At 47.7% G+C, this 15,378-nt stretch overlaps 1 protein-coding gene across 2 annotated transcripts in view; it reads left to right on the top strand.

Moving 5' to 3' along the window:
- LOC121003617 (solute carrier organic anion transporter family member 1B3-like) overlaps window positions 1–15,378 on the top strand; it is a 186,394-nt gene that overhangs the window by 72,788 nt on the left and 98,228 nt on the right. For both annotated transcript variants that reach the window (XM_040435466.1, XM_040435467.1), the window contains exon 6: window positions 7,248–7,346. In XM_040435466.1, the coding sequence (XP_040291400.1) occupies window positions 7,248–7,346 (99 nt within the window). The remainder of the gene's footprint in view (window positions 1–7,247; window positions 7,347–15,378) is intronic.

Consider the following 15,378-nt stretch of genomic DNA (forward strand, 5'->3'; position numbering starts at 1 on the left):
TAATACAAACAATAGGGAAATGCAACACACAGAACCAAAACAAAATACAAAAGAGAAAGGAAAGACTTAACTTCAAAAAAGCTATGAAAGCACCAGGAACTCAGCCGAGATCCAACCACAAACAATCCACAGGCACAGAAGCTATAAACCGCACAGCATAGTGGGAGAAGCAACTATAAAAAGGAAGGTTAAATGACTGCATACGCAACACCTGGAGGCAAGGGGTGTGGCCATTACCAGAAACAACATAGACACCTATTTATCCACAAGGAAAACCTGTCAGATAAAACCACATTATCCCAGTCTCACAGATCTCCTGCCAGTCACTGTCGCCGGGACGTTCGTATGTCTCGTTACGTCCGTGACAGTAACTTCGACGTTAGCCAGTGGCATCTCATGTGTGACACCTGTCATTTGCTAAGGCCCTTTGAGGAGGCCACTTTTTTTGTCAGTTGCCAAAACTCTGAATAATGTCATTCCACTCCTTCATGTCCTGGAGCATATGTTGATAAAATAAAAACCATAAAGAGAAATACAGGTGGCACTCACCATCGAAGTTCGACATCTTCTTTTTTCCATCAAGAAAAAGGAGGCAAATTACATGGCATAGACCTGCAACATGGATGCCACACAGTCAAGACAAACAGCAACAACCGTTTTGCGCTAGTGCACTTCCTCAGGCCACTAACCTATTAGCATATGCTGATGAATCTGGCCAGCCTGAACTGGCGGAGGAGGTGACAGGAGAGTAGCAGGAGGAGCTGGAGGGTGATGAGGAAGAGCAGGCAGATGACCCCGACACACCATGGTAGTATGCAGTGGAGAGGGAGGCAATGAGTCTCTCTGATTCTGTCATGGTCTTACCTGCTTGCTGCTCTCCTTCGTTTGACATGTGCTGGCGGCCATCTTGGTTTCTGGGTTTCTTGTAGCCTTCCACCCTGCGGCTCCTCCTTCCCCTGGGAGGAGCTGGATGCCTAGCTCATATATATAGGAGGTCTGTGGCTTCAGTTCCTTGCTTGGTCCTCTTGTGTTCACATGCTTCTAAGACTGCTGCTGCTTCTGGTTCCTGATCCTGGCTTCGTCTGACTACCCTGCTGGTTCCTGATCCTGGCTTCGTCTGACTACCCTGCTGGTTCCTGATCCTGGCTTCGTCTGACTACCCTGCTGGTTCCTGATCCTGGCTTCGTCTGACTACCCTTCTGGTTCCTGACCTCTGGCTTCGCAAAGACTCTGCTCGGTTTCACCATCCGTTTGGACTTTTGCTTTACAGCTTTATTTTCAATAAAGCCTTCTTATTTTCACTTATCTCTTGTTGTACGTCTGGTTCATGGTTCCGTGACATTAGGACCAAGCCATGAATTCTGACGGTACAGGGCCATCCTCGCTACCCACTCTGGTTGCCAGACTTGATCAGCAGGATCACCTGTTGGGTCGGTTCGCTGTGGCGTTGCAAACCCTGCTTGAACGCACGGCTCATTTCGCTCCCGTTGCCGATGGGTCGGTTGTCGCTCCTGGGCTCGCTCCTACTGCCGCTCCGGTTGTTGCGCCAGAGTCTACCCCGACACCTGTTGTTGCGCCTGCGGTGTTTCGGGGTATGACCGGTTCTGCCCCTCTTCCACAGCGCTTTGGGGGAGAGCCAACTCAGTGCCGAGGTTTCCTTAACCAGGTGGGCATTTATTTCGAGTTGCTGCCACATGCCTTTCCTACTGAGAGATCCTCTCGTGGTCACCGCAGTGTGGGGCTAGTTGCATCCATGGGTCTGTCAAGTTGCTGTGTACTTCCTCGGACTCTCTGTTGCCTCCTGAATACGAGGAGTACCGGGATGTATTCGATAAGGTGCGCGCGGTTGCCCTACCTCCGCACCGCCCATACGATTGTGCCATAGAGTTACAATCTGGTGCCGTTCCTCCTCGTGGCAAAGTCTATCCACTGTCGGTAGCGGAGAATGAGGCCATGGAGGAGTACGTGAGGGAGGCGCTTTCACGCGGACACATTCGCAAATCTTCGTCCCCGGCAGGGGCTGGATTTTTCTTTGTGAAAAAGAAGGGCGGTGAGTTGAGGCCTTGCATCGATTACAGGGGTCTCAATCGCATCACGATCAAGAACGCTTACCCGATACCCTTGATTTCCGAGCTGTTCGATCGCCTTAAAGGGGCCACGGTCTTTACCAAACTCGACCTGAGGGCGGCATATAACCTGGTAAGGATCAAGGCGGGCGATGAGTGGAAGACCGCGTTTAACACCAGGACCTGTCATTACGAATCCTTGGTTATGCCCTTTGGGTTGTGCAATGCGCCCGCAGTCTTATAGGAATTCATCAACGATGTTTTCCGTGACCTGTTGCAGCAGTGTGTGGTAATCTATTTGGATGACATCTTGGTATATTCTGAATCCATGGAGGCCCACATTCTGGATGTCAGACGAGTGTTGCAACGGTTACGAGAGAACAAGCTGTTCGGTAAGCTTGAGAAATGCGAATTTCACCGATCCCAGGTAACCTTCTTAGGTTACATCATTTCCGCTGAGGGGTTCTCCATAGATCCTGAGAAGGTTTCGGCTGTCTTACAGTGGCCCCAGCCCAGTGGTCTTCGTTCCCTGCAGCGCTTTTTGGGCTTCGCCAATTATTATCGGAAGTTCATCAGGGACTTTTCCATGCTGGCCAAGCCTCTCACGGATCTGACCAGGAAGGGCAGTAATTCCCAGGTCTGGCCGCTCGAGGCCATCCGAGCTTTTGAGGCCCTAAAGTCCGCCTTTGTGTCGGCTCCGATTCTGTCGCATCCCAACCCTGGGTTGCCCTTTGTCCTCGAGGTGGACGCGTCTGAGACAGGAGTAGGCGCCCTTCTGTCTCAGCGTAGAACACCAGAGGGTCCTCTGCTTCCTTGTGGGTTTTACTCCCGGAAACTGTCTTCTGCGGAGTGCAACTATCAGATTGGTGACAGGGAGTTATTGGCCATCGTGCAGGCCCTTAAAGAATGGAGGCACTTGCTCGAGGGTTCAGTGGTTCCGGTTCTCATCCTGACGGACCACAAGAATCTGACCTACCTTTCTGAGGCCAAGAGATTGACACCACGTCAGGCCAGATGGGCTCTGTTCTTGTCTCGTTTTAATTACGTGGTCTCCTACCTACCCGGTTCCAAGAACATCAGGGCGGATGCCTTATCACGGCAGTACTCCGAGCTGTCCAGGGAGGAGTCGATTCCGACTTCGGTCATACCTCCGAATCAGATCCTGGCCGCCATTCGCACCAGCCTGACCTCTCCCCTGGGTGAGCAGATTTTGGCGGCTCAATCTGGTGCTCCCTCTGGGAGACCCAACGGCAGATGTTTTGTGCCTGAGGAGTTGCGCACTCGGTTGTTGCGAACCTACCATAACTCCAAGACCGCGGGGCATCCTGGAAAGAATCAGCTGTCCTGGGCTGTTTCACGTCTGTTCTGGTGGCCTTCCCTACGTTCCGACATCGCCGCATATGTAGCGGCATGCTCCGTTTGTGCCCAGAGTAAGTCCCCTCGGCACCTTCCGTTGGGCCTTCTGCAACCCATAGCCACCGGGGAGCGCCCATGGTCACACCTGGGGATGGATTTCATTGTGGACCTCCCTGCATCCCGAGGCCATACGGTCATTCTCATGATTGTGGATCGGTTTTCCAAAATGTGCCACTGTGTTCCTCTCAAGAAGTTACCCTCTGCACAAGAGTTGGCCACGATTTTTGCCAGGGAGGTCTTCCGGTTGCACGGTTTGCCTAAGGAGATTGTGTCGGATCGGGGGAGTCAGTTTGTGTCCAGGTTCTGGCGCGCCTTTTGCTCCCAGTTGGGGATTCATCTCTCCTTCTCCTCGGCCTACCACCCTCAGTCCAATGGGGCCGCAGAACGATCCAATCAGGCCTTGGAGCAATTCCTTCGTTGCTATGTCTCCGATCACCAAGACAATTGGGTTGACCTCCTGCCTTGGGCTGAGTTTGCCAGGAACACGGCGGTGAACTCTTCCTCTGGGACGTCTCCCTTCATGGCCAATTATGGCTTCCAACCTGCCGTGTTACCGGAGGTATTCTCTCCCCAGGATATTCCGGCTGTGGAGGATCACCTTTCCGTCCTACGTGCTTCTTGGGTACAGATCCAGAAGTCCCTTGAGGTCTCTGCGCAGCGCCAGAGACTCCAGGCTGATCGCAGACGAGCGCCTGCTCCTTCCTACCAGGTCGGAGACCGTGTATGGTTGTCCACCCGCAACCTCAACCTTCGAGTGCCCACTCCCAAGCTGGCGCCTCGCTTTGTTGGTCCCTTCCGAGTGCTTCGCAGGGTAAACCCGGTAGCCTATGCCCTTGCGCTTCCTCCTGGCATGCGGATCTCCAACGTGTTTCATGTCTCCCTGTTGAAGCCACTGGTGTGTAATCGTTTCACTTCCTCGGTTCCTCGGCCTCGTCCGGTCCAAGTGGGCAATCGTGAGGAATATGAGGTGAGCAATATCCTGGACTCACGCCTGGTCCGCGGTCGGTTGCAGTTTTTGGTCCATTGGCGTGGTTATGGTCCAGAGGAGCGTTCCTGGGTTCCCTCCGCAGATGTCCATGCTCCTGCCTTGCTCCGAGCCTTCCACGCACGCTTCCCTCAGAAACCGTTTTGTGCTCCGCGGAGGAGGGGCCCTTGAGGGGGAGGTACTGTCATGGTCTTACCTGCTTGCTGCTCTCCTTCGTTTGACATGTGCTGGCGGCCATCTTGGTTTCTGGGTTTCTTGTAGCCTTCCACCCTGCGGCTCCTCCTTCCCCTGGGAGGAGCTGGATGCCTAGCTCATATATATAGGAGGTCTGTGGCTTCAGTTCCTTGCTTGGTCCTCTTGTGTTCACATGCTTCTAAGACTGCTGCTGCTTCTGGTTCCTGATCCTGGCTTCGTCTGACTACCCTGCTGGTTCCTGATCCTGGCTTCGTCTGACTACCCTGCTGGTTCCTGATCCTGGCTTCGTCTGACTACCCTGCTGGTTCCTGATCCTGGCTTCGTCTGACTACCCTTCTGGTTCCTGACCTCTGGCTTCGCAAAGACTCTGCTCGGTTTCACCATCCGTTTGGACTTTTGCTTTACAGCTTTATTTTCAATAAAGCCTTCTTATTTTCACTTATCTCTTGTTGTACGTCTGGTTCATGGTTCCGTGACAGATTCCCTTGTACAAAGGGATGACTAATGGCTCTCCACCATGTTAGACCCTCGCTACTGCTCCAAAATGGGGGCCTTTTTTCCACCTGCTAAACAAAACTCTTATCAAGACATCCTATGTAGTCAGTTGGTTGCTGCTTATGTGCGCCATCGCCCATAGACTGAAACAGCAGGTGGTGGCATATTTGGACTGCACCCTGCCATCCCAGATCCAAAATCCCCTGGACTACTGGGCAGCCAAACATGACTTGTGGCCGCAACTGACCGAGTTTGCCTTGGACAAGCTTTCCTGCCCAGCCAGTAGTGTGGCATCAGAATGGGTGTTTAGTGCGTCGGGGGACATAATTACCCCAAAGAGAACTTGACTTTCAAAGCAAAATGTTCTGAGACCAACCTTTTTAAAGAAGAATGAGGTGTGGATCAGCCAGGGTTTCCTGTTGCATTAGACTAGATCATTCTGGCAGCCACACCAAAACATTGTAAAAAAAGGCCCGTTATTTTAGGCCACTTGCTTTAGCCACTATTCTGATGCTGCCATCCGCCGGATGCCACACACGTGCTGCCTCTGCTGCCATCTTCTCCTACTGCCACTATATTGTGCTGTTACTTCCACTGCTGTTGCCCCACCCCCACCTCCCCACTCTGTGATCGGGCCAATATGTTGACTTCTCATGCTGTTGACACCCGCACCACTCTGAGACGGGGTCACTGGTGTCCCTGTTTGGCATTGTTGACCTCACCACTTATTTTACCCCTCTTTTGATCTGTCAAAAGAACAAAAAAAATTGAAAACACACCAGATCCTGTCTTTGGAGTATCCATAAGGCCTCTATCACATGGTTGCATCATGATTTGCTCATGATTTGAAAGCCAAATACAGGAGTGGGTCCAAAATACAGAAGACATGCAAATATTACCATCATGTGTTATCAGTGTTTTGGATCTCCCTTTTTTTTTTTTTGTCAGTTTTTTTAAATACTGAGCAAAAAACTGACCTAGTAATGACTGTGTGATAGAGCCCATTAAAGTCCTGAATAAAACCAATTTCAGAGGCAAATATCCAAAACTCATGCAAATTGAGCATAAGGCCTGTATTACACGGTCAGTATTTTGCATCAGGATTTGCTCGTGATTTGGAAGCCAAAAGCAGGAGTGGGTACAAAACACATAAGACATGGAAAAAATTTCCCATGACGTGTCATCTCTATTTTGGACCCACTCCTGTTTTTTGGCCTTACCAATACTGATCAATTACTGACCAAATACTGACCATGTGAAGGCGGATGCTCAAAAGACAGGATACATTTTTTTGGGGTTGTTCTTTTGCTGGATCAGAAGAACAGACAAATGAACAGTGACAAAAAACTTACTGCTGACACCCTCTCCACTCTGTCATGGGCTCACTACTTGTATCAGTGTGTGACAGAACAGATTCTCTAGAAATCTATGTGGAATCAGCAGACAGTGTAAAATGAGTGCGCTCTTTCACTCTATAGTAGAATCTTGGGCGACTGTTTGGTTAAGTACATTATACCCGACACTAACATTGACCTGTAAGGCTGAGTTCACACTTCAGTTATTTGGTCAGTTTTTGACCAGTAACTGACCAAAAAAGTGAAGTATGAACTGAATCTAAGAGTGACACCTGTCACCTGCCTGTCATGCTGACGCACAGTAAGCGTTTCACTACCACCGCGGACTAGCTATGCATTTTTCTGCAATGCACAGTCATGTACGCCAAGATACAATCTCCCTGCAGGCCGAGAAAAAGTTGATTTATAACGTTCTTTGTGACAAATTACTTCGGATCGAATCAAATCTTTTGGAAAAATTTGGCGAAGCGTACGAATAAAAATTGTTCAAACTTTGCTTAGTGGTAACCCTAGCTACAGTACATACTTCTGTATACAAGCCTAGTCCTTGAAGCTGCTTCTCTGCTAGGACTCTCATAATCAGCTTGTATTCTTGGAGTCACCCTTGTGGTGCTGATGTTTAGCCTCTAGTGTGGAAGGGGGCAGATTAAAAAGGAAACCTGTGTTTTGTGATTACTGCATCCCTGACACTATTATGACAATACTGTTATTTTGGTGATTTTATTTTCTCCTCAGCTTGTCTGCACACTGTGGCGTTGTTGGGCCCTATGGCTGGATTGATGGTTAGCTCATTATTCGCTAGGTTCTACGTAGATATCGGATTTGTGGATCTAGGTGAGTTACCATTATTATTTATAAATCTTCATTGATTGTGTTGTCATAAAAATCATGGTTGTAGGACACAAAGAAGCAAAGTTAGATATAAGAAGTGAGTAAGTCAACTCACATAAGCAATGCGACAAAGGTGGCAATAGTGGTTTCTGGTGCAGCAACTGTAATATTTCCCTGATACAGGGGTGTATGCAGCTGTTTGTAGCTGAGCCTCTGGTCAGCCAATGCTTCTATTAACCGTTTAAGGATTCAGCTAATTTTGACCATAAAGGGGCTGGCACGCTCTTCCTGCTCACCATAGACAGCAGCAGCGAGCAGGAGAGAAGGGAGATGGCACGCACACACTTTCCCTTCATACAGCTGATCAGTGGGGGTGCCGCATGTCGGTCCTCAAAAGCTCGGAGAACCCCTTTAATACTTCTAGCAAGTTGTCCATAAAATTTGTCTCATTTTTAAATGTTCCACAGTTCTGCCCCTTCACCCAAATTTTATGGCATTATTACTTTTGACCAGATATCCGTAAAACATGTCTCATCTTTGTGTAGTTCTGCGCCTTCATAAAAATTTAAGTCACCACTTTCGAGTTGTCTCTACTAAAAATATCAGAAGCCGCAGAAGCCACTTCAGTTTGCAACATAATGGAACAGTTTTTTTTCTACTGCTGCGTTAACTTGATGCACATCAGCAAACAGACATGCACAACTAGTTTCAGTCATACCTGGATTGTATCCTTTTTCCAGCCCAAACTCTGCTCCCTGATGCCATGGGCAGACGGATTAGAATAGTGGCTAGATGTTGGCCCAGTTTGATATTGCTGTATTGTTTTGTCCAGCTTCCAGTGTCATCTCAGAGAGGGCAGGTGGCGTCTTCACACCCAAGCGGGCAAACCTGTCCTGTGCAAGTGTCAAAAACATTACCTTTGTCAAAATCAATCAGGCAAATTGATTTCTGAGGATTTCCACACATCTCCGGTTCATAAGAATGAATAGACCTGCCATTGCTGACATTGGCTATTTACCATACTACCGTTTGACAGTTGAGCTTATTTATAATTGTGTGTGTGTGTGTATATATATATATATATATATATATATATATACAGTACAGACCAAACGTTTGGACACACCTTCTCATTCAAAGAGTTTTCTTTATTTTCATGACTATAAAGGCATCAAAACTATGAATTAACACATGTGGAATTATATACAAAACAAACAAGTGTGAAAAACTGAAAATACGTCATATTCTAGGTTCTTCAAAGTAGCCACATTTTGCTTTGATTACTGCTTTGCACACTCTTGGCATTCTCTTGATGAGCTTCAAGAGGTAGTCCCCTGAAATGTCTTGAAGGAGTTCCCAGAGATGCTTAGCACTTGTTGGCCCTTTTGCCTTCACTCTGCGGTCCAGCTCACCCCAAACCATCTCGATTGGGTTCAGGTCCGGTGACTGTGGAGGCCAGGTCATCTGGCGCAGCACCCCATCACTCTCCTTCATGGTCAAATAGCCCTTACTTTCAAAGTTTTCCCAATTTTTCGGCTAACTGACTGACCTTCATTTCTTAAAGTAATGATGGCCACTCGTTTTTCTTTACTTAGCTGCTTTTTTCTTGCCATAATACAAATTCCAACAGTCTATTCAGTAGGACTATCAGCTGTGTATCCACCTGACTTCTCCTCAACGCAACTGATGGTCCCAACCCCATTTATAAGGCAAGAAATCCCACTTATTAAACATGACAGGGCACACCTGTGAAGTGAAAACCATTTTAGTGGACTACCTTTTGAAGCTCATCAAGAGAATGGCAAGAGTGTGCAAAGCAGTAATCAAAGCAAAAGGTGGCTACTTTGAAGAACCTAGAATATGACATATTTTCAGTTGTTTCACACTTGTTTGTTATGTATATAATTCCACATGTGTTAATTCATAGTTTTGATGCCTTCAGTGTGAATCTACAATTTTCATAGTCATGAAAATAAAGAAAACTCTTTGAATGAGAAGGTGTGTCCAAACTTTTGGTCTGTACTGTATATATTACATTGACTGTATCTGTGGAAGACATAGAGGTGTGCACTAAATATTTTATTAGTAAATAAACATGTTAAGTCTCAGTGAATACGACAGGCCTAGAGGTAACAAGCGTTAACAGGCAGGCAGAGACAGCCCCTATTATTTTACAATAAGAAAGAGAAGTGGACCTCCCTGCGCTCCCTTAGTTTAGATGTATGGAAATCAGCCCAGATGGGATGACACCGCGGCTGAAATGTCCTAGGAAGGAGCTGTTGTTCTCCTTTAGGTATAGTAAAGGTATGGGTCAATGTGTCACCCGTGGGTGACACTGGACATCAGCGCAGGCAATACACTCTAAACGGCTACTGATACTAAGTGGGGGGGCTAAGTGGACTGGGAACACAACAAAGAAGAGGGGGAAGGAGAGACACCGTGCAGGCAAGGTGTAGTGTATGTCGGCTGTCTCAGTGAAACGGTATACTGGGTGATCGTTAAGGTTGGAAGCATATGAATGGTAGCAATATGATTCCTACCTGAAGAGTGGTTCCCTCTGGTGTGCGTGCTTCTAGTAGTTATGGAGGCCTTCTTTCCTCTCCTATTTCTGCGGAATCTCCTTAGTATACTTGGTTATACGTTGGCGCGTGCTCTTCATTCACCTTGTAGCACGAGCGCTGCCCCGGCCGGAAGCAAGCGCTCTGCAAGGTGGCTTGGTTACTTCGGTTGTCCTGGATACCGAATCGGTGACGTTACCTACGGCAATACTGTAGCCTCCGTGGGACAAAAAACCTTCCTACGCGTTTCGGGGCCGTGCGGGCTCCTTCGTCAGGGAACTGACGAAGGAGCCCGCACGGCCCCGAAACGCGTACTAATCCTGTTATTGCAATAAAGAGCTTAAAAGAGACGGGGAGAGAAAATGTGAAAAAAATAAATAAAAACAAGATAGAAGGACAAAAGAGGAAGAAAGGAGTTCTAGGAGACCTCAGAGTGTCATACTAGAGATAAGCTAACTTTCTGAAGTACAGTTCTGGTTTGACGAATTTTGGAAAAGTTTAGTTCGGACCCAATTCAATTCTAACGGAACCAAAGTGGCTCCAAATTGGTACATAACACCCTCTCGTCTTTACCATTTTAGGAAAACATTATCTCTTTTTGTTAATTCATGTGCATGACCCCTAACAGGTTCTTTGATCTCAGCGGGGGAATGCTGTTACGGGAGCGGGTGTGTGAAGGGTGAAATGTATGCAATCAGCCTTATGTTCTGCGGGTCTGTGCAGAAACCCAGCGGCTATGGCGCCCGCTGCACAAGTGAGCGGGCTCAATGTTTAAACATGTGATTTCCGCCGTACAAAAAAAAATTATTGGGGGTTCAAGCATCCAAAAATTATGCCTTGATGGGTTCAGAATGCCTGCCTATATGACACACACAAGGGTTAATTGTCAGAAGAAACAGTGGGTTGTTCTGTATGAGGCTAGAAAAATTCTCAGTTTTATTTGGGAGCAGCAGCAGTACTGTGTGGACATGGAAAGGGTAGAGTAAATAAGAGGCACGTGGCAGCAATACTAGAAGCAGCAGAAGCAGCAGCACAGCATGGAACATACAAGGCAGTAGATTGGCTGTCTATTGGTAGTAGTAGTAGTGGTGGACGCGTAGCATTAACAGTGGTGGCAGTAAGGGAAAGCAGTAATGGCATGATGGTAGCAGTGGCATGATGGCAGCAGCAGCAGGCATACAGAACACGATGGTAGGCTGGCATAAAGCAACAATTGCAAGATGGTCACCGTCAGCAATGCTAGATCTATTCTTTGGCCTCAGCCGGAGGAGTGTGAAAAGCTTCCTGGATCCAAACTTGGCTCATTGAGTGATGGGGTTTTGGACACTGGTTAAAAACTTGTACTGAAAACCCTCTCAAATATGGAGGCTGGGCAAGAAAGAAGACAAAGGGCATACTGGGCCAGTTCAAGCCACTGTTTCAGAGAACAGGGTAGGTGACAGAGACAGGCCAGAGACTAGGTAGGCCTGAACCTGGATGTTGAGGAGAGATGTCTGCACTTGCTGATTTGCTTCACCCTGGCATGGCATGTGAAAAAACTGCTCCATCATGCTGAGGAAACTGAACTGGCTGTTGTTGCTGCTACTACTGCTGCTGCTGCGGATTCTGCTGCTTGTGGTGGTGGGAGGTGGGTCACTTTATTAAAAAGCATTGCAAGAATAGGTTAATGACATACATCATGCAGGCAGCGTGTGTTATTTCTCCCAGGTTCAGCGTGGCCACTATGTTGTGGCCACCTTTGTCACTAACCATCTTGCCTAGTTGGAGTTGGCAGGGTGACAGCCGGAAGGATGTTTGCTGCTTGATGTACTTTAGCAGCTGCACTGCTGTGTGCTACTCTTTCCCAGGCCAATCAGCTCCAACACGGCATGGCAATGCATGACTTGACACATATGATAGGAAGGAGGGGGAGTGGGAACAACGCTGTGCTATGCTGCTGTTGGGGATGGGAGGGTGTCAATGAAGGAAGAGGTGGAGAATGTGGATAAGTGCCTGTGTGGGAGCCAGGCCGACACAATCATCGGTAGGGTTAAAAGGACCTGGTCTTGTTGGTGGTGTGTTACCCCGCTGCTGCTGCATAAAAATATTGACCCAGTGGGCCGGGAAAGATATTTACTGCCTGTAAAAGCTGCTTCATGAGGCCACAGTAGCACGCACAGTGACAATCGCAAGGAGCATTTCATGTTCTCCACCATGTAAGAGTACAAGGCAGGGATGGCTTTTACGAAGAACTAATGGTGAAAGTACCTCCAGCAACTTGGCCAGGTAGGAATTGAGCTTGCGCACCAGCAGATTGCTGGACATATAAAATTGTTTCCTGGCCATACATTCTGCTATTGATGGCTGACGATGGAGTGTAGGAGGAGTCTGAGTGTGAGAAGCAAAAAGTGATGATGTGAGAAGCAAAATGTGGATGTGGCCTGGCTGCCGCAAGGGAGAACGGGTTAAGTAGGAAACTCTTGTTGTCGCAGCTGGCTGAAACCTCTGTTTGCCTATGGGATGGTTGATGTCAGTTCATGTGGTTCAATAGGGCTCAGGTGCCTATGTTTGTGTTTGACTGGCCACAGCTTATTTTACTCTTCCAGAGCTTGCACAGGGCAATGCTTCATTCTTTTGGGAGCATAGAGAAAAACTGCCAGATGGAGATACTAGCGCCTAGGTCCTAATGTACACAGTGTCAGTGGCATCACCAATTTCCAAAGAAGATATGGCTTTGGCACTTCTATGGGAGGTACTTCGACTCTGCTCTTTATTGCTGCTGCTATCACCACCCTCCTCTTCTGAAGTTACCTCCTCCTGCTTAACAACCCTATCTGGCTCCCAGGTCATGTCCAACACACAATTCTTATTGGAGTCCTCACCCTCGCTGCCACTTTAATCAGACTGTGATATATCATAGTGGGTTCCTTGGTGCCCCTCACAATTCCCTACTCTGTATTTGCCCCGACAGCCGCTGTCCCCACCACCAATACAGTGGGTATGGGTGCCACTATTACCACAACCAACACAGCTATGCATGGGGTCCCCAGCCTCACCAATCTACCCAGGTTTTTTCTTTGTGGGTGCAGTGCACAATCTTTTTACCCTGACCTGAGCCCAGTGACCCAGAAAAATAACTTTTATCCGTCTGTTAGTTAGGTGGGCGGCGGCGGACATTTTATGCAAGTTCTGTGCACCAGCACAGCATATGTGCATTTGTGACAGTCAAATAAAAGCTTAAAATACAGCAATTATATTCTGGGTTTTAAAAAAATCACCCATTTTTGCCAATACCCTCCATCTTGGGCCTATGCCACATTAGTCACTGTGCAATTTAAGCTAGAAATGCAGCAATAATTTTCTGGGTTTTAAAAAACACCCTTTTTGGGCAAAATACAAAATTTTACAGCCTTTGCTGCATCTGTCAGTGTGAAATTCAAGCGTTATATACTGCTGTCATAATCTGTTATTAAAAAAACACCCATTTAGGGCAAAATCCTAATTTTGCGGCGTTTGTTGCATCTGTTATTGTTAAATACAAGCTTGAAATACAGTAATAATTTTCTGGTTTTAAAAAACACTCATTTTTGGCAATGCCCTCCATCTGGGGCCTATGCCGCATTAGTCAGTGTGCAATTTAAGCTAGAAATGCAGCAATAATTTTCTGGGTTTTAAAAAACAGCCCTGGTTGCATCTGTCAGTGTGAAATACAAGCATTATATACTGCTGTCATATTCTGTTATTAAATAAACACCCTTTTTGGGCAAAGTACTTAATATTGCAGCCTTTGCTGCATCTGTCATTGTGAGATACACGCATTAGATACTGCTGTTCTATTCTGTTATTAAAAAAACACCTATTTTGGGCAAAAAAAACTAAATTTGGAAGCCTTTGCTACATCTGTCAGTGTGAGATACATGCGCTAGATACTGCTGTTCTATTCTGTTATTAAAAAAACACCTATTTTGGGCAAAAAACAAAATTTGGCAGCCTTTGCTGCATCTGTCAGTGTGAGATACACGCGTTAGATACTGTTGTTCTATTCTGTTATTAAAAAAACACCCATTTTGGGCAAGATCCTAAATTTTAGAAATATGAGGAGAGCATCAAATAAGGGATGTGGTCCTGTTGGAGGGAGAGGACGTGGTCGATCTGTGCCAGCTACACGCACAAGTGAAACACCTTCCTCAGGTGCGAGTTGGTGACAGAACCTTCAGCGGCATTTGGTCGGGCCTAATGCGGCACTACGAATGGTGAGGCCAGAACAAGTACAGGCGATAGTAGATTGGGTTGCTGACAGTGCCTCCAGTTCCTTTACATTGTCTCCCACCCAGTATCCTGCTGAAAGATCAGAGTTGGCACCTGCAGCCGATGTCCATCAGTCTTTCACCTCACCCCATTGCAAATCAGCCAAGCAGTCTGAGCCCCAAGTCATGCAGCAGTCTCTTCTGCCTTTTGATGACTCTGCTAGCAGGGTTTCCCAAGGCCATCCACCTAGCCCTGCCCCAGAAGTGGAAGAGATTGAGTGCACCAATGCCCAACCACTTATGTTTCAAGATGAGTACATGGGAGGACCACAGCAGCATGTCTCGGATGATGACGAAACACAGGTGCCAACTGCTGTTGCTTTCGAAAGTGTGCAGACCGACAAGGAGGGCAGGGGTGAAGACTGGGTGGCAGATGATGTGGAGGACGATGAGGTTCTCGACCCCACATGGAATCAAGGTCATGCGAGTGACCTGTTTAGTTCGGAGAAAGAGGCGGTGGTCGCACAGAGCCACCAGCACAGCAGAAGAGGGAGCAGGGTGCAAAAGCGGAGCGGCCGTCCCCTAGACAGTTCGCCTGCTACTGCCCACTGCAGCAAGGGACCAAGCACACCAAAGCCAGCTCCAAGGAGTTCCCTGGCATGGCAGTTCTTCAGACAATGTGCTGACGACAAGACACAAGTGGTTTGCAAGCTGTGCAATCAGAGCCTAAAGCGAGGCATAAACGTTCTCAACCTGAGCACAACCTGCATGACCAGGCATCCAAGTGCAAAGCACGAGCTGCAGTGGAGTAGACACCTAAAAAAACAAGAAACGTCTCTGGCTCCTCCTGCTTCCTCTTCTGCTGCAGTCTCAGCCTCTTCATCCACCTCTGGAGTGACAGTGCAACCTGCCATCCCGCAAACAGAGGATCTGCCAGCAACACCACCACCTGGGTCACCAAGCATCTCCACAATGTCCCACGGAAGCGTTCAGCTCTCCATCTCCCAAAAGCTGGAGCGGAAGAGGAAGTACCCCCCTAAACAACCGCGATCCCTGGCCCTGAATGCCAGCATTTCAAAATGACTGTTCTTTGAAATGCTGTCATTCCATCTAGTGGGGACAGAGAGTTTTAAAGGCCAATACCCTCCATCTTGGGCCTATGCCACATTAGTCAGTGTGCAATTTAAGCTAGAAATGCAGCAATAATTTTCTGGGTTTTAAAAAACACCCTTTTTGGGCAAAATACAAAAT

Source organism: Bufo bufo, chromosome 1 (genome assembly GCF_905171765.1).
Source record: "Bufo bufo chromosome 1, aBufBuf1.1, whole genome shotgun sequence".
Classification (NCBI taxonomy): Eukaryota; Metazoa; Chordata; class Amphibia; order Anura; family Bufonidae; genus Bufo; species Bufo bufo.